The following is a 27625-nucleotide window of genomic DNA, read 5'->3' as shown; positions in this document are numbered from 1 at the left end:
TATTAGGAGAAGCCACTGAAAATATTACAGATGGGAGGATGGTCTTCCTTGGGAGAAGAGATGAAAAAAGCAGTTCTTGTATGTCATAGCTAGAAAAGAAATCTGAAGTAGATAGGTTATGCTCAATAAATAGGCTGGAAGCAGGGGAGACGTCCAACAAAGCAGGGTGATCTGATGGTGAATTAAAAGTTGTGGGGAAATACGGTTCTGGTGCAGTCCTGCAGCAGAAGCAGTGAGGGCAAACAGAATAATTGTTTTAAAATTAAGTCCATATGTGTCTTAAAGTCATTATATAGTACTTGTATGTGTGTGTGCATGTTCTGTGGCCATTCAGGGCAAATCAGAGTCTAGACAATAGCAAACAAAGAACCAAATATGTAGCAGAGTGAATAAAATACCTTTTCTTTAAACAGGACTTCTATTTGCTTTTTAAGCATGACTTCTATTTGACTTAAGTACAAGTTTCTTTATAAAATGAACTCTTAAGTTTCAAATCATGATACTGTGTTAGTACCTTAACTTACTGTTACCACTTAGATGAAATAAAAACAATATTAATGTGGTATTGGGTTGCTGCCAAAGTCTTAACATTAAACTGCCTTAAGTAGTGAAAATCACAGCCTGAGCACCTGAAACTGGAATTAATAATCTAAACCAGCTTTTGACAGCAGGGGCTTTTCCAGCCAGCTCGATTCAGTGACAGGCCATTCAAAACTGGGAGGCAATTTGGAAGATGCAAATCTGTAAAGTTTGGTTTCTTCCAGTATACAAGCAAATATTGGAGTAAGCTGCTGAGGTGTAGCTCTTACAGAATCCCCACAGCCAGCTTTCATTCATGACATACAGTCAGTCAGTTCATTATCTAAGAAAAGGTGTAGTTTGAAATGTAAAATCACTTTGGCTAAGATAACTTGCTTTCTTACGTGTCCCAAATATTTAAGGTAGCTTTATTTAAATGAAAGGAGAACATAATTATATGGATATTTTAATTGAATTTCAGTTTCTAACTGAACACAGATGGACCCAAAATTACTTGCTTAGTAAATAAGAAATGTGTCATTCAACGCTTTTTAATCTAATCAGCATAAAGTGTCTGAATAAATGTATATTAACCATGTAAGTGCTTAAATAAATGTGCAGGTATAGTACATCCTAAAGTTAACAAAAAGCAATAGTAAATTTAGGATTAAGTCTATGCTTATCTGCATCCCAGCATGGTTTAAAATGAACCTAACTGACGAGAATCAAACTTCCTTCTTTTCTATCTTTTTAATAGAAAATAAAAAAAGAAATAAAAGTTAAATGAGCTTAAAATAAATAATTTCAATTACAATTTTTGCTTGATGGTATAAATGTAAATTAAAATGTCTTAGATGTTTAAAGACATGCATGTTTAAAGACAATGCAGTCCTACTTTTATTAAAAGTAACTATTTATTTGGTAGTTTTACAATGTTAAAGCAAACATTCTCAGCAGTCTGTCTTGGGGGTGAAGGAAATGAAATTACTAAATTGCAGAATAGTTTTAACGAGTCATTTTACACTTAACTGCAAAGGGATGTTTACCCACAGTGGTGTAGGCTGTACTGATGAGGGTAGTAAAGGATGGTGCCATGCAGATTTCCATGGTGCAAAAAATCCCATAAAAATAATTAGAGATCTTTTACATTTAAAACTCTTGCATTACACTTTAATTTTTTTTTTTTTTTTAACAAACTGTGGGCTGTGTACTTCTCCTTGGGGTAGGATGCTGGCTTACATTCTCTAAGCCTCCAGCTCTCGAGATTGGTCTCATGTCAGGGCCCTACTCTATTAAACTGTTCTACATTAGGTAGATTTGCCTATGGTTTGGGAGACTCTTCCTGTTATTAAACACCAACCTGCTGCCTGTTGATGGATGTTTTGATATTCTTTCCATTTTGGAACAGTTTGGCTCATAAAGCACATGCCAGCTGTCTTTCCTCTTTATTTCTAATAAATTCACATGAAACATTCTCTAAAATGCAGGAAGGATTATGCACAATCACACCACTGAAGTATGATGGGCTTGGGAGATTTTTACTGTATTGACTCCCCCCCCATATTCTCCTGATTAGGACTCTTAATCAGTGGTCTCAAACTGTCCCTTCTCTTACTCCTCTACCTCTAAAAAAAAAAAATCGTCTTGTGAAACATCTGCTGGGTAGTTTGCCATTGGCTGTTGGTGTCTCACCCATTGCAAGGGCCCAGAAACCTGGATTGTCAAATGGCTCTCTTAAACCTTCCAGTGTGGTTCTGGCTTTACAGCCTGGGTAGGTCTCACTGTTAAGGGAACAGGCATTTACTTCCACAGGACACTTCCCAGAGCTCTGAGATGGCTGAGGAAGTGCTGCTGGGCTGGGAAACACACGCTTGTGGTTTGCTCTGGGGATGCAGTCTGAGAGCGAAGGGAAAGTGAGAAGGGCTAAGAGGCTTGGTGTGCTAAGCAGCCCTTTGGCTGCCAGTGATCTTCAGCACAATTCCTCAAGTAAAAATTTAAGTTGCATCTTATATTTCATCTTGAAAAATTATGGGGTTTAGTAAAAAACAGCTAAGAGCTAGGAGTCTGAGTGATCAGTGTTGTATCCCTGGTTCTGTCATTCTTGGCTGTGGGCAAGGTACTTAAGGTATTTGCATCTTGGATTTCACTCTTGCAAATGTAAAAACAAATGTAAAAACAAATGTAAAAACAAAAGTCCTTTGTATTTGCATTTTTCCTGCTGCTATGATCTTGTATTAGTCCTAATCGTTATTTCCAAGTATCGAATAATAATAATACCTGCAGAAGCTGCATTTTACTGTGTCCAAATAATGCTTTTTTCTGTTTCACAGCTCGAGTTCCTAAAAAAATCCTGAAATGCAAAGCAGTGTCTCGGGAGTTAAACTTTTCCTCAGCAGAACAAATGGAAAAATTCCGTCTGGAACAGAAAGTTTATTTTAAAGGGCAGTGTCTAGAAGGTATGGATGTGCTCTGTGTGCTGCAGCACAGGGACTGACCCCTAGCAGAGCAGGGATTAGAGTGACTAAAATGGGTTGAATGTGGTGATTTTAATTTTTCAGAGTAGCACTGAAGCACTCATCTTGTCAGGACTAATGGGCCACAGTATTAAGGATGGCATTTCATAAGTGTATTAACACTTTGTTATGTAAGCAAAAAAGCTGGGTAATCATGTCTGAGGGCATAAATCCACCACAGGCTGCCTGAGGCAAGGAAACAGGTTATTTCAGAGTCAGCTATTACTGGAATTCCTGGGTCTTCCTCAGAGTGCCAGGCTGGAGCCTCTGGTTTACCTGAGTTACAGCAATGCCAGTGACCCCACAACTGCACATCTGACCCCCCTCACTGCAGTGCTGCTCTTAATCTGGGCTGGAGGAGGGGCAGATAAAACATTGAGCTCTTCTGTGTCTTTTGGGCAACCAGTTGCACACTTAGCCTCAGCTGGATCCCAGGGATGTCTGCAGGAGGAGGAGTGTGGTTTCCCTGTTCCCAATTAGGTGTGTTGAAATTTCCACCGAATGCCAAGGAAGTGGTTGACCTTATCAGTACCATCAGCTATTTTAGAAAGGGAGTATCTGCTCTAAGAGGAGGGCAGGGTTCAGTGCAGTTTAAGCTGTACAAAGTAATTTAAATGTAAAATGTTGGTAGCCCAGCAGGACAGTTTAGGGAGTTGCCCAGCCTGTCAGGTGAAAAGCAAAAGGACCATTTGTGAATTTTCTTCTTTCAAATGCCTCTGGATCTTTTTTTTTTTTACTTTGCAGAATGGTTCTTTGAATTTGGTTTTGTGATTCCTAACTCCACAAACACTTGGCAGTCCTTGATAGAGGCAGCACCTGAATCACAGATGATGCCAGCTAACGTTTTAACGTGAGTGCCTTGGGCTTGCAGAATCTGAGAGCAGGCAAAGCAAAAGCCGTGTGTGGCATTTCCTTGGGGGCAACGGTGGGAAAGAGGAGAGGGAACTGCTACCAACTCTGAATCACCTCACTGCTGTTAGTTGTTGAGAGATAAAAGGGGCTAAGCCAACCTCACTACCTTCCTTCCCAAAGGACCAGTTTGCATTAATATAGCAATAAAGGTTTGGAGAAAGTGAAACTGATTCTTTAATAAAGTTACTTCAGTTTTTTGGAAGGTTAATCGTGAAAGGATTTAAAAATACTTTACTACTTAATACCCCTTACAACCAGGGGACAAAAAAACCCAGCAGATTTTTGGGCCATTTTTAAATCAGCTATTGATCACTGACTCTTGTCCAAAGTAGTTCAGTTCATGCAATAGATCACCTGTAGTAGCTGCTCTAGTGTTTGTTTCATCACTGTAACATTTTGCTGAGCTTTGTGTCTTTAACATTGGCTTATACACATTTAGTGTATATGCGTTTATATACATTTGTATACACTATGCACTGAGTTGTATCTGGGGCTAAAATACCCTTAGCAGGTAGGAATCAGTAATTTTACAGTCACCTGTAGGAAGATTCACACACCCTTCTCACAGTCCAGTCCTGGCTCTGTGTGCACATGGGCTCCTGAGCAGGGCAGCGATGCCTCGGACGTGTCACAGTGGCACATGCTGGGCATTGCTCAGTGTGGGCAGCCAGGCTCCAGCTTTGGGGGAAAAGGCTCCTGGAGGAAGGCTCTTGGGAAGTGTAACCATCCTCCCTGCAGTGCTGGATGGGTGCTGGCAAGCACACAAGGAGTGCACTGCCAGAAACAGAAGGGTTTGGGAATCCTGCTGCCAACAAGAGGCAGACAGGGAGCAGCCAGTCCCACCTCAAGGTCACTGTGTCCTCTGGAAGACCTCCCTCTCCAGCATTTTCCCTCTTATTCCCTGTCTGGAGCAAAGCCAGTCGGATAGAGAAGGCACTGGGATGGGAGCTCCCGGCACTGATTCCCATTCACAGCACGTTTCAAAGAGAGAGCAGGCTTGGAAGAGAGCACCAGTGTTCCAATAGTGCTCCTGGCACAGCCTGCTCAGAACCTTGGAGGTGCTGCACACATCCTCAGCTCCCAGAGCTGGGCACTGTCAGTCAATACAGGAGGAGCCAGACTGGGGAACCAGAGTAAAGAAATAAAGGCATCTGACAAGTTGGTTTTGATCATCTGAGGAATTCAAGACGTTTTTAGAACTGGGAGTCAAGAGAAGCTAGTTTTCAAATGACCTTGAGGATTTTCCAATGTCCTATTCTTTCCCTGAAATATGTCCATGTGTAGTGGGGAGCCCAGATTGCTCTCTCCTATTCATGGAGGTGTCCTAAAGTAATTCTTGAGGCTTTTCAGTAGAACCCCTGACCCAAAGTCATTATTTTCCAGCTGCTAAGATTTGGAGAACCCCTCACTTTCTGATATTCCCGAAGACCTCATGTTTGTCTTGGTGTTTCCAAACCAGGAGAGAATGGAGGTGTGATACTTGGTGCTAACCAAGACACTCTGCATGAAGAGTTCCCAGGATGACCGAGTATGAGATGGAAAACATTCCCTGACATTTAAGTTCAAATGTTGTCCACACCACAGCAAAACCTTACACTCACAGGAGGTTCAGTGTTACAGACACCAAGAGCCACAGTGGAGGTAGAACTGCTGCTTTGGTTTTCAAGAGCCACGTTGTTTACACAGGGCCAGATCACACTGCTCAAGTGTCCAGGTGTTGTAATGGTCCCAGAGTTCTTATTTTATGTACCAAAATCTCAAAAGTCAGCCAGTTAAATCCCCAGAGCTTCTGTCACACCCAAATCCACATTTCCGTTGCAGTTTGTATAAAATATGCCTGTGTCTTTGCATATAAGCACTTCTTGAGGGAAATGACACATTAAGTTGGTTGATGTAGCTTGCTCAGCACTAAAGGACAGAGAAGGATAATAAAAAAAGAATTCCCATTAGTTTTCACAATTCCTGCAGGAGAGAGGGCCCTGAAGGTGCTGGGACTGCTAGTTTATTTTTAGCAATAGGAGTGAGCAGGAGGTCGCTGTCCAAGCACTCTGCAGCCTGAGCAGTGCCGTGCTCAGACATGGGAGGTGTGAGGGGAACATTCCACACAGGAATGTGTTTGGGAGATCCCTCAGTTCTGACTGAGCCAGACCAGGACAGTGCTCACTGTGTGCAGCTCCAAACCAAAGATCATGTTGTGGGAGCCCAAGCTTGTGAGAGCATGGAGAGGAGCAATCACTGTCCACTGTCCGTGCATCCTTCTAACACCTCCTCTTTCTCCTCCTTTCCTCCTGCAGTGGTAATGTTATTATAGAAACCAAATTCTATGATGACGATCTTCTCGTAAGCACTTCCAGAGTGAGACTTTTCTACGTTTGAGATGGGGCTTTTTGGAGCTGTTCTAGTTTTCCTCCATACAGTTCTTGGTGCAGAACCCCCCGACTATCCAGTGGAAGACACTCCTGTAGGCGGTGACCCTGGGGACCAGCTCAGCGTGGGTTGTGACCTTTGCCCATCAGTTATTTTGCTTTCTCCTCTGACAAGACCAGACCAAACCCTCAGAGACGGGGCCATCTGCTCAGCGATGCCCTCAGGAAGAGAGGCTGTCTCTGAACACAGTCAAACGATGGTCATGCAGAACCAATACTGTAAATTTATGTTAGTCTCATCCTTTCTACTTCTCTGGACCCTGGTATAATCTCCCATTTCCACTCAAACCAAACTCTCAATGCTTTTCTTTTGGGGTTAAGTTAACCTTTTCATTTTTCTCATGTTGTAGATTTTTATCCTTTCGCTGGATTTCTGTGTAACTGGTCCACACATCCTGTTACCCCAAACTTGTAAAATAGACTGTGATATCACCTAATGTAATTAAAACCAATTTCTCAATTAAAACATTCCTACCGTCCAAAGAAGGGAAGAAATGTTAGTGCTGTGTGTTTTCCTTTCTGTTAGAAAAATGCACCTCAATAGGCACAAACTCCAATCACTCAAGCCAGCAGCAGAACAGGGCTTTCCACTGACCCGCCCCTCCACAACCCCCATCTCTGTTAACTTCTCTTCCTCCAAGTGGCCACATCAGAAAGGTGTCCTGACTTCTCTGACCAAGGCTTCTCCTTGGCTTCCCATCTGTTAATCCCTTGGGGCCAATTGTCCCTTTGTCACCGATTGTGACAAATAGTGTCGAGCAGCACTGCACACTATTCTGCTTTTCCAACTGCCTGGGGACACTCAAGCCCCTCTGGAAAACCTGTGTTCCCCTGAGCCCACCAGCATCACTCCCGTGCTGGGCTGGGCTCCCTGGAGCTCTGCTGGGGCTGCTCACACCAACACTCCCTGCGTGTGGGGGCTTCAGTGACACATGTGGCAGCACTTTCACTGGGACAGATTTCTCCAGCCCTGTTGCCACTTTCCCCTGCTGTTTGTAATCAGCTCTAGCACATGGATGGACATCGTGGGAAGGGGCATCTCCAGTTTCTGCTCCTCAACATCACAGGCAGCTGTATCATCACTCGATGCCTTGGTCAGCCTGTCCTGTTGCTGGGCTTGAGATCCTCAGAGTCACAGGAAAATGAAAGGCGTCATTTCACATCCTGGATTCAGCCACTGGGTGTATGTAGGAGGGATGCAGAGTAAATATTTAGGGGATTTGAAGTTGGACCATTAAGCCCCATTAGCCACAGTAGCAACTTTTCACCAGACCTCACTGATGAATCCCAGCCTGGGGCACTCGCAGGGCAGAGTCTTGTTGGCAGTGTGACCCATCCTAGGCCAGCCTTCAGAGACATCAAGCACAACTGCACCCAGCAGGAACAACACCCAGTGAAGGTGAGACCTCTGTCCAAGAGGAAAAATAAAAAAGGTTGAAGGTCTTGAGAGCAGTTGCCTTTGTGTTGTAGGGCAGATGCTCTGCTAGATCCACACAGCAGGTGTCCAGCAGAGACAGGGAGCAGGTACCACCTCTGCCAAGCTCAGCTACAACCAAGGACTGACCAAGAGCAGAGGGATGGATGCTCCCAGTGGGTCTGAGTCTACCCTGGTGCCTTTTCTTTGAATGGCCAATCGTATCCTGGGCTGCATCCAAAGCAGCACAGCCAGCAGGTCAAAGGAGATGATTCTCCCCCTCTACCCCACTCTCGTGAGATCCCACCTGGAGTGCTGCATCCAGCCTGGGGTGTCAGTACAGGAAAGACACAGACCACACAGACCTCGTGGAGAGGGTCCAGAGAAGGCCACAAAAATGATCAGGGGGAAGGGTCGGCTCATCAGTAAGGCAGGTTGAGACAGCTGTGGTTGTTCAGCCTGGAAAGCGCTCCAGAGAGAACTTTTTGCAGCCTTCCAGTACTTGAAGGGGCCTATAAGAAATGGGAACAGACTTTTTAGTAGGGTCTGTAGCTATAGGACAAGGGGTGATGGCTTTAAACTCAAGGAGAGTCAGTTTAAACCAAATTTAAGGAAGGAATTTTTTTAGGGTGAGGGTGGTGAAACACTGGAACAGGTTGCCCAGATCAAGTCAGATCAGTGGATCAGCAACTGACCTGGTTGGAGACGTCCCTGCTCATGGCAGGGGGGTTGAGCTAGGTGACCTTTAAGGGTTCTTTCCAACGCACATCATTCTGTGAAACAAGCTGTGAATTCCCACACCCACTTAACCTCCCGGGCGCCTGCAGGAGGCGCTCCCTGCAGAAAGCTCATGCTGGAGGCTCCGCGGGGCTTCAAGTGGCCACCGACACGCGTGGCTAAGGCTCCCGCCGGGTGAGCAGCCCTGGGAGAGGGCCCCGGAGGCACGCGGGTCCCGAAACGGCCCGGGCGGGCCTCCGGAGCCCCGGGCTGGCCCAGTTTGCCCAGTGGGAGCCGGCGGCCCCGCTTGCGGCGGGTCACTGCCGCCCTCCAGTGGCTCTGTGGGAAATAGCCGGGAGCAGCTCACCCGCTCCTGTCCGGGAACAGCCTCTTCCAGAACCCCCCCACCCAGTGCCAGATCAACCTCCCTGAAGAACAGGAGGAGCAAACGGCGGGGCCGCGGGAGGGCAAGGTAGGAGCGACACTGGGGTCTGAGCAGCCGCCACCCAAAACCCAGGCAAAGGGCCCCGGGGTGCTCGGAGCAGGAGCCCGTTCTTGGCCCAGGCAGCTGCAGGTCCCCTTCCCTGTGGGGCTGCCACGATTTGGGAGCCTTGGGAGAAGGGGCAGGAGACGCGGGCATGTCCCGTGCCCAGGGCCCAAGCATGGCACAGTGAGATCTTGGCTCCCTTGCATGGGACAGCAAAGGTGCCAGTGAAGAGAAAAGTGGGGCTGGAAAGCGCAAAAGCAGAGCAGGAGATCAGGTGTGCACATGTCACCACTGCCACCAACCATCCATGTCCCTGTGGTGGTTCTGGCTGCAACCTGAGGGCAGCCTTATGCCGCTCTCACTGCGAAGTTTGGGAGTGAGAAGTGGGTGCAAGGACCAACACAATGATTCCTCCTCTTATTTACCAAGTAAGTTCCCACCTGGAAGTTCACAGCCTTGGCAGGCATCTCTGGGCCACGAAACTTCCCCCAACCAGGTCTGTGTGCAAGGCTCTGCATGAGGGGAGGGCTCCGTGGTGGAAGGGAGGCAGTACTGGCAAGGGTAGGACCTGGCCGGGCCCCTGAGGAGCTACGCAGGACCTTGCCCAAAGCCCAGCCACTCACAAAACCCCGGCTCACTTGGAGCTGCTGCCTCCGGGCGCCTGCGGGAGCCTTCGGCATCGGGCCGGCCAAGCAGCGCCGGGGAGAGGAACCGGCCGGGCTCGGCAACCAACGCTGCGGGCGAATCCCAGCCGGCAGCCGCGACCTTCCCGGCCCTTTGTTCGCAGCCGGGCTGCCCTGGCCTCGGCAGCTGCCACGGCGGGCACCGGTGCGTCCCGGCCGCCGGCACACACGGGGCATTTGTTTCTGCGAGAGCCTCGGGGCAGGGAACGTGCTCGAGAGGCCGCTCCCTGCCAGCTGGGAAGTCGCCACAGGGGACTCGTCCCCCACCTCGGGAGGGCTGTGAGCCGCCTTAGCAGCCTTGGAAACCTGGTGGCGAGAGCAGGGCGGCCCTGCAGAGCCTGGCACGCAGAGGCACATCGGGAAGTGTGCACTGCTTTGGGGGGCTGGCACAGAGAGATTTGGGGTGAAGCTCCATCCTCACTGCCCTCCAGCCATGTCTTGGCCTGGGGGCCCTCCAAGCTGGGCTGTAGCACAGCAGCTCGGCAGCTCGGGAGGAGGGTGATGCACAACACCCTTTTGGCTTCAGGGGAGCTCTCTGCATAGTTCTGGCGTCCATCACACCATAAGGCTCCCTGAAGCACGGATTATGGCAATGGGACCACCCCGGAATGGGCTGCAGGGCCGGCTGTGGAGCGGGACCCTGCACTGGGGGTGAGAGACTCTTCCCGGTGTGCTGCCATGAGGGTGAGGGGAACAGGGCCAGCTCCTCCTCTCCACGGCAAGCGCCAGGCTCTCAACACCCTCAGCGCCCATCGCCAGCACCCCTCCGGGCTGTCACCCCTCCGGGCTGTCACCTCCCCGGCTGCTGTGGGAGCCCTCAGCTGCCCGCCTGCCTGGCAAAGCCACCGGGGCTCCCGCTGGCGCGTGCCCCAGATCTGCCCCGCCCGATAAGGCTCAGGCGGGGCAGCAGAGCCATCCTAATGCGGTTAATGAGCTGATTCATGAAAGTTGCTGCCGAACAAAAGGCGCACAAACAGCCCAGGGCCACGTTATGTTCGGTGTCTGCTTTGCTACTCTTACCTCCCCGCAGGTGCCGGTGGCACGGGCAGGCGGCGGGCAGGGCGTGGTGACAGCGGGCAGAGCGTGGTGGCAGCGGGCAGCCTTCGGGGTCAACAGCATCTCGTCCCACCTCAGCCAGTGCCATCCAGTTCAGCAGCACTGGGAGGAGACAGGAGGCCTGGGAAAGTCTGAGCCCCCCTGCCCTTTTGGGGGGCACAGATCCCACCCCCGGGTTGCCAAATCAGAGCAGGCAGAGCTGCAGGCAGGCACTCAGCCACTTGGACACAAGGATTTCACTGCCAGGTGACATGGGCACAGTTCCATCTCTCCCCAAGGACAGGAGGAGGGCAGCTGGAGCAAAGATAGGATTCAAAGGACCCTTTTTCAGTCCAAGATGCCCAGTTCTTCCTGCCCTAGGGAGCCTCTGGTCACCAGCCCTGCAGTGCTACAGGACCTGGGTGCAATCCCTGTTGGGGCTCAGCAGCTGCCTCACCCCACTGCAGGTCTGACATCCCCATCCACAGCAGTGCTCCAAGAGAGGGACCAGCCATTGCCATGGCCCCTTTGGAAGAGCATTCTGTTCTTACAGCATCCAGCTCTGTGCCAAAGCCTTTCCTGCACCACCCTCCCGACACCAGAATCCTGCCTGCTCTCCCAGCACCTCAGTGCCAGGCAGGGTGCGGAGAGTGGCAGACACTCAGAAGGGGTGACAAGCTGAGAGGGGACGAGTAGGGGACACAGAGCAAGGGGACAAGAGGACAGAGTAACAGTGCTGGTGTCCTGGTGTCCCCAAAGCCAGACTGGAAAGGTCTGACATTGCCCTGAATGTGCAAAAGGGGAACAGTGACAAGCTGCGGGAAGGGATCACACTTTCACCAGGTATGGAAGATGGGCCCCAAGAAACCACTGGGGATGCAGGAGGAAACCACATGAGTGAGGTGAAGACCCTGAGGGTGAGGCACTGACAGAGCTGGAGCCACCTGGCTGATAGAGAAGCAAGTGTTCCAAGGAGAGGGCAGAGGCCCAATTTCCATGGGAGGAGGTGGCAAAACCGGCAGCTGAGGCCAGATACATTTGGCTCAGGAACTGGGAACGTCTGCGCCCCTTGATGTTTCCCGGAATCCTTGCAGGAAATTCCCTGGCACAGAGCAGGAGCACGGGGGAGGTAGTTCCGGCTGCCCCGGGCCAGCAGCCACGCTGTGCCGCCTGTTCATCCCCATCACCACCAGCCTGGCTGGCTCTCCTGGCAGGTCGGCCTTGGCAGCCCGACCCCGGACGCGGGAGAGCCACGGCCTGTCCCCACGGCGCTGCCGCGGCTCTCGGGACGAGCGCGGGGCTTGCCCATGCCGCAGCGCTAGATGGTGCTGCAAGACAGCGCTGCTGCCTGCGCTGCACAGCGCGGCTGCCCCGCCGGGCAGGACGCTGCTTGTGGTCACCGCCTCGGCCGGGGCCCCGCAAGAGCCACCGAGAGCCAGCTCGGGCCGGCCTCGCACCAGGCGGGCTGGCGGGTCACCCGAGATGGGACGTGCCACCAGCTGTGCCCCAGGAGAGGAGCGACCCTTGCGCTGGGCTGGACATGCTGTTCCTTGTGCCAGCCCGGAGCTGGGATGAGCTGTCCCGGCATCTCCACAGGCACCGACACCTCCGTGCCTCATGCCTGCCTTCATCCCTCTTCCGACCATGTTCCTGCCAAGCTGGGGATGCACAAGTCCCTGGAGCCCTAGGCCTCAGCAAACAGTCCGGTGGGGCTCCCCACGGCCAAACACAGTCCCTGGCTTTTGCTGGGGACCTGCCAGCTCTGGGGGGTGCCTACAGCCATCCCACAGAGCTGCAAGAGGTGCAGGAGCACCAGCTCCAGTGCCTGCTTGGGGACAGGTGTCCCATGTTCATCCCTTCCCATGGCACAGTCCCACAGTTCCACTTCCTGCCTGCTGCTCACTTCCCGGGACGCTGCTCCAGAGCTGCAGCCTTGTCCCATAGTCCATCCAAGGGATGCAGCTTTAGGCTGGGGTTGTCCCCAGAGAAGCAGCACATCCTCCCTCACCTTGGGAGCAGGGATAAGGGGGATTAGCCCCAAGATAGGAAACCAGCCAGCCCCGGCAATTGTTGGGGTTTGGTTTAACCAAAACTGGCTCTGCACCCTGCACTGCGCCATCCCTGCAGGGGCTGCACCCCACGGCAGCTGCTCTGAGCCCTTGTGTGCCCTCGGGGCCTCACTTGGTGGCAGAGACAACCCCAGTGCAGGCTGTCCGGCCCCATGCAGGAACACACTCCCTGCCACTCCAGACAGGCCATTTAGAGCCACAGCCCTTCTCTGCCTGTGGATCCAGGGTCTGGCAGTGCCCTGGCTGCTGGGCATGGAGCAGGTGCCTTGTACTTGCTATGGGTCATTGTCCTCCTCAATGTGGCCCGTGAGTCACGTGCCCACTGAGCACTGGGATCTCCAGCTTTGGGCACAAGCTGCAGCCCCTCTCACACCTCCTGCCCCAAGCCCTGATGGAGGGGTGCTGCTTCCCAGCTCCCTGAGGGAGCAGGGTCAGGAGCCTGCTCTGCCTGCAGCAAAAGAGAGGAACCCAGGGAGATGCCCACAGAGTCCAGGGCAGAGCGAGCTGGAGGACACAGATCCCCACCCAACACCCAGGCAGAGCCCCTCATCTTCAGGCCTCTCTCCTGGGTAGGAAAGGACACATGTAAAGACCCCATCCCTGTGGAGTCTCCAAGGGCAAATCAGGTTGCACTTTCTCAACCCCCAGCTGTTCCCCTTGCACTGTGCTTTCTTACAAAAGGAATGCAGGATCATCTCCAGGTCCACATCTGCTCTGAAGGACAGCACTTGACGCTTTCTCCCAGGTCTCTTCCTGGCCCAAAGCACAGCCCTGTGGAGTGGCCTCTGAGCCCACCAACCCCTGGTTGCCCACCACCCCTCCCTCTGGGGCTCCCCAGTCAGCCATGAACAGGAGCCACAGCCCTCACTGGGGTTTGCAAAATGGAGGGTCCCCCTCAGCCCTTCCTTCTGTTCTCCTGCCCTTTGGAGAGGAGCAGCTCAGCCAAACAAGATGGAGCAGCCACGGGCACAGGGAAGGATGGAGGATTCCCAGGGTCTGCACAGGAGGAGCCCCAGGCACCTCAGCTCTGCTCCCTCTCCAAGGCCTCCACCCCACAGGGGGAAAGGATTGGGGTGGTGGCCACAAGAAGACCTGGCAGTGGGGGTAAACATCCAACTGGGTTTCAGAGCTCAAGGACCTCCACTGGGCTGGGGACAGCCAGGTCCCTTTGACTGCCAAGTCAAGTCAGGGCCCAGGGGCAGAGCTGCCCTGGCTCACTGAGGGGGAAGGGCTGTGGGGACACAGCAGCCAGGGACGAGACAGGAACCAGATGTCCCACATCTGCTCTTCAGCCTGGGCTGGGCTTTCCTGCCCACACCAGGCCGCTCTTGGGGCAAGTGCACAAATATTCCTGAGCCATCTAGAAGGCACATCTTTGTTGGGTTGGCCAGGACCCTGGGCTTCCACAGCCCACTCCTGAGGGGTCCGTTCCAATGGTACACTTCACATCCTGAGCCAGGTGGCAATTGCTCCACCACAGGAGCAGCTCTTCGTGTGTATTTTCAACAGCAGACACTCAAAACTGCTTCTGTGTTTTTGATCTTGAGGAATCACACCTGGAAGGCAGTTTCACTCATCAGTCTCTTAAGTAGATGCCAGTTATTTGCCCAGACACAAACTGCACCACTAACCAACCCCAGCCCGTGTCTTGCTTGCAGTCCAAGCCCTGCATTCCCCACAGGCAGGTTCTCCACTGAACCCCTAAGGTGCTCCAAATTTCATGAAGGTTGTCAAGATGCAACAAGAAGCTTTGGATGAGGCTAACCAAAAGCTACAGCTGGTGCAGGACAAGCTCAAGCGAATGAAACAGGTCCTAACCCACTACAGGCAGGTCAGGGCTGGAGGCAGCTGTGCTGGCCCAGGCTCAGTCCAGTTGTCCACAGGGCATGGGCTCAGTCCCACTGGTTCTGCTGGCTGTGACCTCCAGCAGGACAGCTCCACTAGAAGGACGTGCATCAGGCCAACCACATGGGAGTTGCTCTCAGCCCACCTGATTGTTGAGCTGCATACAGGTGGCTTCAGCTGAGGTCCAAACACAGCAGGTAGTCCTTGGGAAGGGCTGCCCTTGGTCTAAGCGGCCACCAGAGCACATTGGCACAGCCCAAGTCCTTCCCAGTGCATACGAGCTCTCCTGATACTTCATGTGGGAGCTACCTCACCCATCTTCAGAGGTCAGCAGCCAGCCAGCACACCTCAGAACAGCTTCAGCCACTTGTCTCCGCAGTCTCCAGGACCAGTGATCAGCAGTCCAAGTGGGATTCGGATCCCTCATGACAGGTGGTGTCTGCAGGCAAGGGGCAGCACTGTGACACAGCTCTGGGTGAGGGCTCCAGCACCACTCCATGCTTGAATGCACACAATGGTTGTGTGCTCTTCACCTTCCATCCTGTGGCATCAGCCCCCACAGAGCCCAGGCTCTGGCCTCCAGGCAGGGCTGGGACCATCTCCTGCACACCCGAGGCAGGTAGGACAAGGCCAGCTTCGCAGGGAGGCCATCTCCAAGATCTTCACAGGCGCCTTCAGCTGGCATGACTCCTGCAAACCCTCTCCTGCTTGGAGGACCTGCTGCTCATGGTCCCTGTCCCAAGACATTATCCAGGTGAGAAATCCCTGTAGGATTTTGGATTCACTCAAATGGCCCCTGTAGCACTGGGCACCAAAAAAGCACCATGTTCCATCTACATCCCTCTGGGACCCTGCAAGTGGGGGCCTTTTCCAAAGGACCACAGCCCTCCACCCTGGGATGACCCCGAATGCTAGGGCAGCCCTGGCACTGAAGGGCCTTTATAGCTCCTGACAGGGTGTGGCTGCCCCTGATTGGCTGGGACAGCTGGCAGGCAGCAGCTCCTGATTGGTTCAGCACAGTCCCCCTCGCACTGTGATTGGTGGGCTGCTGCTGCAAGGGGTGAGGCAGCAGCAGAGACAAGTGGCAGCACGTGGTTGGCTGTGGGGAAGTGCCAGGTGGCAGCACATGATTGGTCAGACCAGGGCATTGCTTAGCTGTGATTGGTGGAGGCAGCACAAGGCAGGACGGGCCAGGTGGCAGCGTAGGATTGGCCGGTTGGCTGAGCTGCCACATGGGGATTGGCTGGGGCTGGGATCCCTGGGAGGGTCCATGCACTGAGCTGTGCCTGGCCTCAGCCCCACTGCTGGCACTGGCGACACCAGAGCACCCCTGGGGTCACGGGGTGGCAGGGGCAGCCAGAGCCACTGGGACCAAGCAATGAGAGGGTAGACGTGGGGTGCAGAAACACCAGGGCACATGGGGACGAGGGAGTGGGGTTTGCCCTCTCCATCAGCAGTGGCTGCGGGGGCTCACAGAGCCGGGTGCAGACCAGGAGCTGTAGGGCTGGGGGTCCCTCTGACCTACCCACACAGGCCTGGCTGCTCCATGCCCTACTATCATCAGTATGCCCACCTGGGAGCAGCTTCCAGTTTTACCCCACACCAAAATGGACCCTATGACCCCAGACCACCAGGTTTTGGGGGGCTGCAGGGCAGGCAAGTCCTTCTCTGCAATGGGGACAGTAAGGCCACTGCTCCCCCAAAATCTCCACCTCCTGGGCCCTCACATCAGCTTTGTGTGCAGGGTCCCCACATTTAGGGACACCTGGAGCCAGCTCTTGTCTATGCAGCTGCAGAAGCTTATTTAAATAATTTGCCTTGCAAATCTACAAGTACCAGCTTGAATCTTGCACCGTTGGCGCCCATCCCATCAGATCCCATCCCATCATGATGCAGGAGCCAGGCATGGGACAGCCGTGGTGAGGACACAAGGATGTGGATACAACTCCCAGCACTACATGACAAGGCCCCACCCAGCAGCATGGTGACACTCAGCAGCACCGCTTGCCACTCCCATGTCACATCCCATGGGAGCACGGGATAACCAAACCTAGCACTGCCTCCAGCCCTGCTACAAACTCCCATCACCCAGGCAGGGCTGTATAGGGCCTGCAAATCAAGGCAGTAAATCTGATAACCTATCAGCCAGCACCACGATTAGTTGGATAATTAAGGACAAGAAGCCAGATTTTGAGCTTATTTGCCACTGGTGTAAGTACAAAGTAACCTGGCTGGTCCCAGGGATCAGGAGGTGCTGTGACCCTTGCACCCAGTGCATTAAATGCACATTGGTTCCTCTTTTTTTAAAAAAAATGTAAAATAGGAATCATCTCCCAGCATCTGAACACTGACTGCTGGGATTGCAGTGTGAGAAGAGGAAACGAGACCATCTGGTGAGGCTTTGGCACAGCCTGGATCAGTAAGAGAAAGGGGACTCCCCGGAGCTGGGGTGAGGGTTTGGGAGCACAGATACAAAGCAGGTTCTTGCAAACGAACTCCACACACCTGGCAGAGCAGGCTGAGCTTTTCCAAGCTCCAATAACCCTGGAGGAAAAACGAGTTAGAGGAAGGTTAGCAGCAAAGCAGCAGTGGCTTAGGCTAAGTTACAGCATTTCTGTTTTGTTAGAGCACACAGACAAATCTGAGCACGTCTCCCCAGAGTCCCATCACCAAACCTTAAGCTTGGTACCCCAGAAGTTGCTGGGCGACCAATGCAGTCTGGAGCATCCCCCCAGGACCAGTTCTGGCTGACTCCAATCCCTGCTGACACTCGCTCCTGCCCCACTGCCAGCAAAGCTTAAACAAGCCCCAAGGGAGGGAAGGCATTTATGCAGCCTGAGCTCTCCCCACCCCACAGTCAGGGGTCAATCACCTGCAGCAGACACTGCAAGGAAGGATTTTGGGGATAGGTTTCTCCTCCCCACTACATAAGCCAAACAATCCCCAATGAATTTGACTGCAGACAGGAGAGCTGCTGAGCAGCCCATACCCAGGCCCCCCACATTCACTGTCCATATCCCTGCTAGTTTCCCAGTCTAACCCATCCCTACCACTTGCCAAGGGCAGCCACAGCATGCAGGATCATGCAGAGGCCATGCTGAGGACACCGGTGCAGCTCTCCACAGGAATATAGCCATGGAAAGACTCTGCCTCCCCTACCTCCACAGCAGCAGGGGGACAGGATGGCCCACAGACCCTCCCCATCAACACCCTGCACCCCTCTACCCCTCTCTGTCTTCCCAACCCAAGTCCAAAGCAAAGAAAGAAAGGAGAGAAAGAAGGGAAAGAAAGAAATAAAAAACTAAAACAAATGAAAACTAAAAACAAAAAGCAGCAGTTGGGAGGCAGCCTTGTTAGGACAACTCAGCAAAATAAAATTCCGGTTTATTGTTGGACAACATTGTTTCACACATACATCAAACAGGCCAAAAAAAAAAGAAAAAATAAAAATAAACAGCAACTTCATAGACAGAAAAAAAAAAGAAAACCTTTTTTATCTTTGGCCTTGCCACCTCATACAAACCACGATCTATGGTACAGCTAAAGTACATACACAAAAAAAGTTACTGGAATGCTCAGAATAAGATTGTAAATTTTTTTTTTTTTGCATTTTTGTCTTTTTTTAATTTTTTTTTTTACAAGGTTTTGTTTTATTCTCCTTTGAGATAATGGTTTGGGCCTGGTCACACCACAAGTAAAGTCAGAGATAGGTAACAAGAGAGATATACACTTCAAAGCCCCCCTTTTGGTCAATCCGAGATCACTTAAAAATGGCGGACCTCCTAACAATATGTACAAAAATATAAAATGTAAATAAAAAATACAAACAAATTCTCCTTTAAAGTACTTTTAAGAAAGAAAGCAGGGCCTTGAAGTTTTGGTGCTTGGGGGGAGGGGGTCTGTGGGGGAAGGGGGGTTTTTCTCTCCCCGCTAACGGGCGAATCATTTCCATGTTCGTTGAGTGGCAGCGCCGCGCTGGGGGGCGGGGACGGGGTTCACTCTACTTGGTGAGGATGACCACGGCGGAGGGGGGAGGAAGGGGCTGTGTGTGGGAAAGGGGGCTGCAACAGGAGTCCCAAGGGGGGACCCAAGGGTGAAGAGGACGCGCTGGCCTTTTTGTTGGTTTGTTTTCCTCCTTATTTAAAAAAAAAAAAAAAAAAAAAAAAATTTGCTGCCTAGTCATCTTCATCGGTTTTCTGCTTCTTGGGATCGACGTCGTCATCCTGAGGGGAAAGCAAAGCCATCAGGACAGGGAATGGGGAGTGGAGCTGCTGGGGGCAGGCAAGAGTCACGCCAAGGCAGGGAGTGAGGCAGGGGAGTTTCGGGTCCCTCTCCTGCCTTGGGGGCAAGGTCAGAGCACCACAGGTGTTGTCCCCCCGCCCCCCAGGCAAAATTCTCTCTCTTCTCAGGGAGCCCCTTGGGTGCCCCCACCTCGGTCTGCCATGAGCATGCCAGGGCTTCACTCAGCAGGAGCAGACACCCCCCTAACCAGGCCAGTGTATAAACGGAATTGGGCTGTGTCCCCGGGGAGACATGGGGAGCACACAGGCAGAGCATTCCAGCCCCAGAGCTAAGCCCAGCCCAGCCCCTCTGGCCCCACTGACACCCTCCCCCCTCCCAAGCCCTCTGGGGACATGTGTGGCTGCCTGCTCTTTCTACCTCATCATCCTCAGCTGCCCGTTTGCCTGTGGCTCCCTCAGCTTCATCGTCATCATCACCATCCTCTTCCTCACCTGCAGGGAAGACAAAGGGAGGAAATGTGAGACCCTCTAGGAGAGTTCCAGTACCACACACCTCCCCTCTGGGTATAATCCTGGCTCACCCCCACACTGCGATGTCACGTCCTATCTCCCCAGGTGGCACAGACTCTGCTCAGGACAAGAGGTGACAGAGGACACACTGGCTTTCTGGGCATCCCCCACTGACCCGACCCACCAAAGGGGAAATAAGGATTGGCAGCCTCAAGTCTGGTTCACACTGCATTTGTAACACAGACAATGGGATGGCAAAACCACTACCTACCACAAGTGCCGAAATCATGGTAAAAATGGGGGGAAAAAAAGGGAGAGGAAAAAACTCTTTCTAGTGGCTGCTCTGCCTAACCACTCCAGATTACTTCTGCTTCCCTTCGCAGCTATTAGTCCATCTTTAATGAGTTAAGAGAGCCAGAACGCATTAGTTCTGAGTCAGAACACTTTCTAATTATCAGAACAGCAAACAAATGCTTCCAACTTATCTTACAGCCAGCCAGTAGAATGAGCAGTGAGCTCTGGGCTTTGACCCACTTTGAGCTCAAATAGGCCAGTGGATCAGAACAACTGAGTCAATCACCTTTGGCCACTTTTGGGGGCTCAGGGGCAAGCCCAGAACAGCTTCTCAGCTGCTGAGACGAGTCTCTTGTGTAACAGGAGACCCTACTAAAACTTAAGAGAGTGTTAAGGCCAGTAAGCTGGCTTTAAACCACTGCCACGAGCCACACGTATGGACAGCCGGGGGGATTAAGGTCAGCCCATCCTCCCTTCCCCTCTCCTCTCCCAGCGTGTGCCCAAGCTGTGGCATGGCCCATGCGGCGGGAAGGGCCAAGATTAGCTCCCAGCGATGGATCAACACCCCAGCAGCCATCACATGCACTGGGCCGGCCAGCAGGTCAGGTGACATTGCCAAGCTGATTGGGAGCATTTTTAGTTCTTTGAGCTGCTTTAAGCAAAGCAAATAATGAGATGGGATGGAGAGATGCGAGAGGAAAATATACCCTCAAGCTCTCCTCTGCTGTCAAACTCCGGGAGTTTGGCTGCAAGTCTTGGCTAAAAAAGCTGATGCAAGCTGGACTTGCTGCCTTTAAATCTCTCTCCTGCAGTGCTCAGGTGCAGCTCTCAAGCAGGGATCGCCCGAGGGCAGCAAGCACAGACAGAGCCCGTGCCAGTGGTCAGAGCCTGTGCCGGATTCCCGCAAGGCATCGGCGTCTCCAGGCACCGTATGCCAAATCATGCCTGCACTTGGTGAGCTGGGAAGAGCTGGGCTGGCACTGCGGGACCAAAGCTCCCCAGGTTTGTCACAGCAGTATCCAAGCAACACTTCCACCCCACACACACGCCTGCAAGCACACGTATCCTCTCTGCTCCTGCCCAAGAGGAGCGGGGAGAGCCAAGTATTCCCCTTCTCTTCCACCCTAAAGTAGGGTTGGGGGTAAATGGGCTCAGGACAGCACAAAGCAGTGCTGCATCTGTCCCCAGGGGTTAAAACCACAAGTTAAAGAGGGTCACAATTCCCAGTCTTCCTAGTGAGACAATTCCTACTGAAGGGCATAGCAGGCTGGTGAGAAAGTGCTACCCCAAAGGAGGTGGCTTTCCCAGCTCACACTCTGAATAAACATTGGTTTAATGGTCATTAAATTTCCAGCCCTGTCCCTATCTCCCAAAACTAGCCATCAGGTTAGTAGGTCAGCACGTAAACCAAAAATTGACAGGGGATTAACCTAGTAACAGATAATCAGGAGCCCTGAGTTCATTTCAGCATAACAAGAAAGGTTTTCTCCCAGCCTTAACAAGCGATAAAAATAAACAATGTTATTCATCCAAGCAGATCTTGGGAAAAAAATAATAGCAGGGAGGGTGAGAAGTGATTCGGCAAGTCACTGCTGGATTTCTAGTCACTGCTGCCAAAACCCACTTCCAGGCTGGGTCAGGTCAGGAAGCAGAGGAGGGCAGGGAAACACGGGACATTGCAGACAGAGAAGGTTCAAAGCAAGCCTATCTACTCCAGCTGGAGGAGCAGGGGAGAGCCACAGGTTCCTCTGCTCATTTCCATATGGCATCCAGCCTGGGAAAGGGCTGGGAATGAGGGCTGCATGGGCCTCTCAGCAGGCTGCTCCATGAACAAGGATGGTGACTTGCCCTCTGTGCCAAGCCACAGCCACCCAGGGCTGTCCCTGTCCCACTGGCCGGCACTGGTGTCTGCAGCAGCGGCTGTGCTCGCAGGAGTCAAGGGCAGATTTTACTACTCGCACGGAAGGGCTAATGCGCTTATTCAGCGCCGCGGTACGATGCCGTCTGGCCAGAGGGAGGGAGGAAGGAATCTGCCCTCAACCTGCTGGAAGGGATTCAAGGCTGACTTCACTCCCAGCATCGGTGGCTCAGGCAAGCAAGGAAGAAGCGAGCCTGGCTGGCGGGAGCTCCCTGGCCGCAGCCGCGAGGGGGAGATGCTGCTCTCCGCTCGCCTCCGCGTCCCGGGAGCCTGGTATCCAGAGCAGGACACCGCCGTGGGATGGGAGTGGGGGGGGGAACAAACAAAGTTACCATCACCCTCTTCCTCCTCATCCTCTTCTTCACCACCTTCCTCCTCCTCTTCGTCTACTTCATTGTCAGCCTCCTGCTCTCCGTTTTCCTCGTTCTCCTTGGCAAGACAAAACATCACTTAAAAAAAATGCACTGGGGAAGGGAGAAGGTGGAAGAGACATTCAGCACAAGTGCGTGTTCCCACCTTTCCTGCTGAAAGCAAAGCACCAGCCCACCGGAGCCCTGGGCGCACATCCCGCTTCCTGCCTGCCTCCACACAACCCAGACAGCCCAGGCACGAAGGATCAAGCCTACAGTAACTTGGGGCTGCAGCTTTGAGACAAAACCTGCAATGGCTTTCATGACATGTTGAAATGTGGTACAATTTTCCCCCAGCATGTTAAAATTAGAAAACCAACCAGTTAAGTGTACATGATGTGTTTCCCAGCTCAACTGGTTGTAACATTGTAAATCCTAGTGGCTTTTAAAATTTTTTTCCTCTATGCCTGCCTAGGGAAGAGGTGGTACTGGACAGCCTCACACCGCTGTCAGGGAGGGAATCTGAGCCCGTTCTCTTCTGCACACACAACAGCCCACAGGCTGGGAGTGTCTGCATAACATGAAGCGCCAAAGGCTGGAGGGCTCTGCAGCACTCAGTGCTGCCATTTACAGAGGTCCCCTCTCAGCAGGGCTAGAGACAAACTTGCAGCAAAAGCAAGAAGAGAGAGGAAAACAAAAAGGCATTGGCATAAGGACTACCTCCCCCAGCAGATTGCAACCATACTCACAGCATTGCCGTTGGCCGGTGCATCTCTGCCATTTTCTGTTTCTTCAACAACTTCCTTCTTCTCTTTTAGATCCTGGAAGGAGCAGAAAAGCAGAGAAGTCACCCCGATTCCAGGTGTCTGGGTCAGAGAAGCTGCAGATCAGGTGTGAAAAACACAGTTTGAGAGCGAGAGCAGGAGCTGGTTTCTCTTCACACAGATTTGTTCTGCGATTTGGTCGCCACATTCTGGCTCCTCCTTGGGAACGGGAAAACATGGGGGCGAATCTCAATCCAAGTCAGCCTTGCCAGAGCAGCCATCTAAAAAAGAGACTGCTCTGTTTCACCTCTGAGCTCCCAAACAGACAGAGCTGGCCGCCTGCATATGCTCAACAGCAGCAGAGCTGGCTGATTGCCCATCTTAGCACAGTCCACACAAGCTCCTGCAATGCCATGGAGAGCTGGCAGCCCCATCCAAAGGATGGGCCCTGCCACCCCGGGGCTGCGGACATCCACAGCTGCTTGGTACCTTCACAGCAGGAACAAATCCCAGGGACTCATTAGCAGAGGCTGTGGTCTCTGCCCTGCCTGGGAAAATCATACAGCAAATATTACACGCCTGGTCTTTCTCACAGCAGCAGAGAGGAGGCTCCAGCATCCAGCTCGCAGCTTAAAGTGTAACAGGATGGGGTGGGGGAAGAAGTCTATTTTTACACTGCTCCAAGAGCAGTGCCTGGCTAGTTCGGTTCAAGCCTCCACCGCAAGCAGAGGGGGAGCTTGTGTGTTTTTGCTATTGATCACTGTCAAAATGTCATGCCAAGTCACTCAGCAAACAGGCTGAAAGGATCCAACTTTATGTTCCCGCATAAAGAACACTTGGATTTAACACTGGCATCTCTGCTTGCATCCTCCTCCCCTTCTGTTCCTCCATCAGCTGGAGCGAGATCCTTCAGCACAGTGAGCACTACCCCAGCCAAGGAAAGCAGGGAGGCCCTTCCCCAGGGCCAGCAGCACAGCCACAGCCAGCTTCGGCAGCGACCATGAGGTGTTTAAAAGTTGCTGGAAGCTCCTGCTCCGCTGTGGTGGCTTCTCCCTCCCCCCTGCCTGCCCTTTGCGGCTGCTGTGCCGCCCACGGACAGCGAGCGGGCACTTTCACTCCCGGGAGCCACTGCCTCGTGGGAACACATGGCCCTGGCCCTGCTAGGGTGCGATCACTGCTCCCTTCTGGGAGGGTTTCTACTGCCCTGCAGGCTGCTCAGGGGAGGCAGCAAAGGCATTTTAGACTAACAGGTTACTTAAACACACAGATGCTGTTTCCAGAGGCACCCACAGGCTGCCAGTGCACTGAGAAAAGACTTTCTCTGGAAGAAAGCTTTGAGGGGACAATACCTGTTGATCAAACCTCACCTATGCAAACCAACCCAGGACTCTGGGTTAAAACAAACACACAAGCTGCCTCCTCCTTTCACTGCTCACGCACAAATCCCAGGCCATCTCCTCCACACTGCCCAGTTCCACCACAGTTTAGCACTCTCAGTGGCTTCCACTGCCCTGTTTCCTGGAGACTGATCACAACCATTTGGCCTCTCGTGCATCACTGGGCTACAGCTGCTGCCTCACACCAGGCACATGAGCACGAGGGCGACAAAGCAGTTCCCAAGTTAAACAGAGAGCAAGTCAAGCAGTCAAAATTTCCACATCTCACCCTGTCCAACATTTCTTTTTAAAACGAGTTGTTCACAAAATACAAGCAATTCTCCCAGTGAAGGAACAACTTATTCTTGGGCATTTTAGCTGGACAGATCTCCAGCCTTGATCTTTCCTGCATCACTGAAAATGCTCTCAGTTTAACCAGCATCACGATGCCAGGTTATGAAGTTTGTGCTAGCAACGGGGTTGCAGAGAGCATCACAGATTCTCCCTTTTCCTTTCCCAGTCCAACACAAACAGATGTGCACAGAAGCCTCCAGACCAAGGGCTGGTGCAGCAGCAGCGCTGCTCTGGCACCAAGACTGGGACACAGCCTCTAATTATAGGTGTGTCAGGGCTGTTTGTCTATGGAAAGAATAGCAGCGGTGTACAGTCACACACCACCAGCCCCGAAAGCTCTACCTTCTCCCTGGCCCTGCGGATCCCGGTGGAAAGGGGGGGTGAAATCAGGACCCGGGGACGACAGAGGCGCCGCCGCAGCCCGCGCCTCCCGCCGGCAGGGGGCTCACCCACGCCGCCACGCGCGCGGCCGCCATTCAAACTGCGCGCCACTCTCCGCGCCCCGCTGATTGGCCGGCGGCCAGCGCGGCGCCCCGCGGGCTGCCGGGAACTGTAGTCCCGGCGGAGGCGGCGAGGCGGACTCCGGATCCCAGGCCTGCACGTGGTGGGCGCCCCGCGGCACCGACCGGGGGCGGCGCCCGGGCGGGGCGGGAACCCCCTCCCCCCCATCCCCGCCTCCCGGGAGCGCTCCGGACGGTGAGGCGGGACGAGGGCGAACGGCCCCGGTGCCTCCGCGCTTCTCGGGGTGGGGGGGTGGGGGGGTCACCTTGCCGCCGTGCGTGCCTCCGCCCGCCCTGCAGCGCGGACCCTTGTCCGCTCCCAGGAAGGCGAGCCAGAGACGAGGCCCCTTCCCGCACGCGGTAAAGGGCAGGGGAAGGTTAACGGCAAACTTGGCCCCGTTCCCCGGGGGAAGGATGGGGATCGACCCGCCTCGCCGCTTCCCGGCAGCGGGAGAGCCGGAGGCGGCGCGGACCAAGCCGCGGCCCCGGAACGGAGGCAGGGAAGGCGGGATGGGGGCATGGCTGCGGGAGCGGGAAACAGAAGTGAAATCGAAATCTGCCAGAAACGGCGTTTTGTTGGTTGTTTTTAATAAACCCTCCTCCCCGTCAGGTTTTTTTTTCCCTTCAGCCGCGGCTGCCCCCGGGAGCGGCGCGACCTGGGGCCGGCCTGGGCACAGGGTGAGGAGGCCGCCGGGCACATCCCCGCCGCCTTCCCACGCACCGGCCCGGGCCGGGTCCCCCCGCAACTTTTCCGGCCGCGGCCCCGGGCTCAGCAGGGCGCACCGCAGCCGCTCGGGGAGCGCAGTCCCTCCGGGGGACGCTCCGCCGCGGCTCGCAGACAAAGGCGTGCGCCGGGAGCCGCAGCGGGGACTCCCGGGAGAGCCTCTCCCGGCTGGTACCGGCGCTCCCCAACCGCTTTCCATCACCTCTAGCAGCGACTCCTGAAGTTATCCCGCTGCAAGGAGCTCGGGCCAGGGCCGGCGCCCTCAGCCCCGCCGCCCCAGCGCACCGGGGGTATCTCCACTGTGGGGGTGCCCCCATCGGGGTAACTCCAAAAATAGCAAAAGCCCCCCCGGGACAGCTCCGGAGCACCTTTTACTCCCTCCCACGTCCGAAATAGCAACCCCCAATTCGGGGCAGTTCCTATACCGCAAATGGCCCCCCTCCTTCCGGGGGGGCAGCCGAAAAAGCAACTGCCCCCCCCACCGCACACACACTCCAGGGGTAACACCGACACAGCAGACGCCCCTCCCGCACCAACCGGGTGCAACTCCGAAATAGCAACCGCCCGCCCACCCCGCTTTTCAGCAGCAACTCCACAAACAGTCACTGCCGCCCCCCCCCCCCCCCAACCCTCCGGTGCGTGTTCCGGAGCGCTTCCCCCCACACCCCCCCGCAGGGACGGGGCCGAGCGGGATACAAGTTTGACGGGGCTGTCAAGCTCCCGCAACGCGGAGTGAATGAGCGAGCGCTGCCGGGTGCCGAGGCGCTGCCGTGCGTGTCCCCCCCCCGGCTCCCCGAGCCCCTCCGCAGCGGGACGGCCAGCTGCTGTTCCCGGGAAAGGCGGGAGGGAGCGGGGCGCGGAGCGGCGGGGCTCGGCAGCACCGGCAAAGGCGGCGAGCACGTTTCCCGCACGCTGTAGACAAAGGAACGGCGCTGGCAGCCCCGCACGGCGAGCGCGGCGGCGCCGGCTCCGCTCCGAGCCGCGCCGCCAACTTCAACGCGAGAAACGGCGGGGAAAAGGGGAGAAAACAGGACGCGGGACGGGCGGGGAGCACAAAAAAATTAAAAAAAAAAAAAAAAACCACACGAGAAAAAAAAAAAAAAAAGCCAGAAATCGCTCGAGCAAAAAAAAATTAAAACAGGGGGATGAAAGCCGTGGAGCGTAGCGCGAGGCGGCGGGTCGCTCACCTTGGCGGAGATCTCGGCGCTGGTGTCCACGGCCGCGTCGGACATGGCGGGGGCGTGCGGGGCTGTGTCGCGCGGGGCTGCGGCGGCGCGGGCGGGCGGGCAGAACAATGCCAAGATGGCTTTGCGCGAGCCAGTGGGAACTCACGCGGCGCCGCCGGCCTTCTTATAGAGCCGGGGGGCGGCGCGCGCGCTGCCCCGCGCCGCGCCCCATTGGACGCGCGCGCCGCGGCCGCCGGGCGCCCATTGGCCGCGGCGCAAACAATGGGGCACGGCCGCTTAAAGGAGCCGGCGAGCGCCGCCACTGCGGCGATGAGTGGAGTCTGGTCTCAGCGTGGCGGGCGCGGAGGGGAACAGGGCCACGCCCCCCCGCACTACCTCCGCCCCCGCCGCCTCCGCCCCGCCCCTCCCGCCGTGTGAGGCGGCGGGAGGGGGGGGTGGGGGAAGCTCCCGCCGCGCCTGAGGAGGGGCGGAGGGGAAATAATAAGAGTTAAAAATAAGAATAATAACAGTAATGCGGGAGAACCGGCGCTGCCCTCCCCCACCCCGCTCCCACGGGGCCGCCGCTGGTCTCGGGGCATCCCCGTCCCTTCGGTACCCCCCTAGCCCCCCTCGCTCACTGTGTTTTCGGCGCCCCGCGGAAACTTTGGCCACAATAACAACCGCGGCCGCCCCTGGGGGGAGCGGGGAGGGGCGGCCCGCCCAGCCTGCCGCGCAGAAATGCGGGATTCCCACCCGTTTGCTTATTTTACAGTAAAAAAACGTAGCCAAGCTCCTTCTACTCCCCCCC

The 27625-nt window shown here is 54.3% G+C and overlaps 2 protein-coding genes across 4 annotated transcripts in view; one reads left to right on the top strand and one right to left on the bottom strand.

The window, feature by feature from the left end:
• PDE6D (phosphodiesterase 6D) overlaps nt 1–6865 on the top strand; it is a 34791-nt gene extending 27926 nt beyond the window's left edge. Inside the window, exons 3-5 of the mRNA XM_069024602.1 lie at nt 2850–2975; nt 3777–3882; nt 6239–6865. Coding sequence (XP_068880703.1) covers nt 2850–2975; nt 3777–3882; nt 6239–6320 — 314 coding nt within the window. The 3' untranslated portion in view covers nt 6321–6865. The remainder of the gene's footprint in view (nt 1–2849; nt 2976–3776; nt 3883–6238) is intronic.
• An 11105-nt stretch (nt 6866–17970) lies between these two features.
• PTMA (prothymosin alpha) lies at nt 17971–26983 on the bottom strand. Of its 3 annotated transcripts, none has more exons than XM_069024374.1 (5): nt 26839–26983; nt 22683–22754; nt 21916–22012; nt 19280–19353; nt 17971–18843 (listed from the first exon to the last, which is right to left on the bottom strand). In XM_069024374.1, the coding sequence occupies exons 1-5, from the start codon at nt 26881–26883 to the stop codon at nt 18796–18798; spliced, it is 336 nt and encodes a 111-aa protein (XP_068880475.1). In that variant the 5' UTR covers nt 26884–26983; the 3' UTR covers nt 17971–18795. The 3 variants fall into 3 exon arrangements, with proteins under 3 accessions (XP_068880475.1, XP_068880477.1, XP_068880476.1); XM_069024376.1 differs by having other exon boundaries at nt 21922–22012; XM_069024375.1 differs by having other exon boundaries at nt 21916–22009.
• Nucleotides 26984–27625: the final 642 nt, after the last annotated feature.

This window comes from Aphelocoma coerulescens, chromosome 9 (genome assembly GCF_041296385.1).
Source record: "Aphelocoma coerulescens isolate FSJ_1873_10779 chromosome 9, UR_Acoe_1.0, whole genome shotgun sequence".
NCBI classification, from domain to species: Eukaryota; Metazoa; Chordata; class Aves; order Passeriformes; family Corvidae; genus Aphelocoma; species Aphelocoma coerulescens.
Note: the sequence above shows the minus strand (reverse complement) of the source record. Positions and strands in the feature narration are given on the sequence as shown.

Excerpts from the sequence above, each read along its gene's own strand:
- PTMA (XM_069024374.1), bottom strand. The coding sequence starts at position 26,883 with ATGTCCGACGCGGCCGTGGACACCAGCGCCGAGATCTCCGCCAAG. Across the intron at positions 22,755-26,838 it reads GCGCCGAGATCTCCGCCAAG|GATCTAAAAGAGAAGAAGGA; the intron begins GTGAGCGACCCG and ends TGCTCCTTCCAG. Across the intron at positions 22,013-22,682 it reads CACCGGCCAACGGCAATGCT|GAGAACGAGGAAAACGGAGA; the intron begins GTGAGTATGGTT and ends TGTCTTGCCAAG.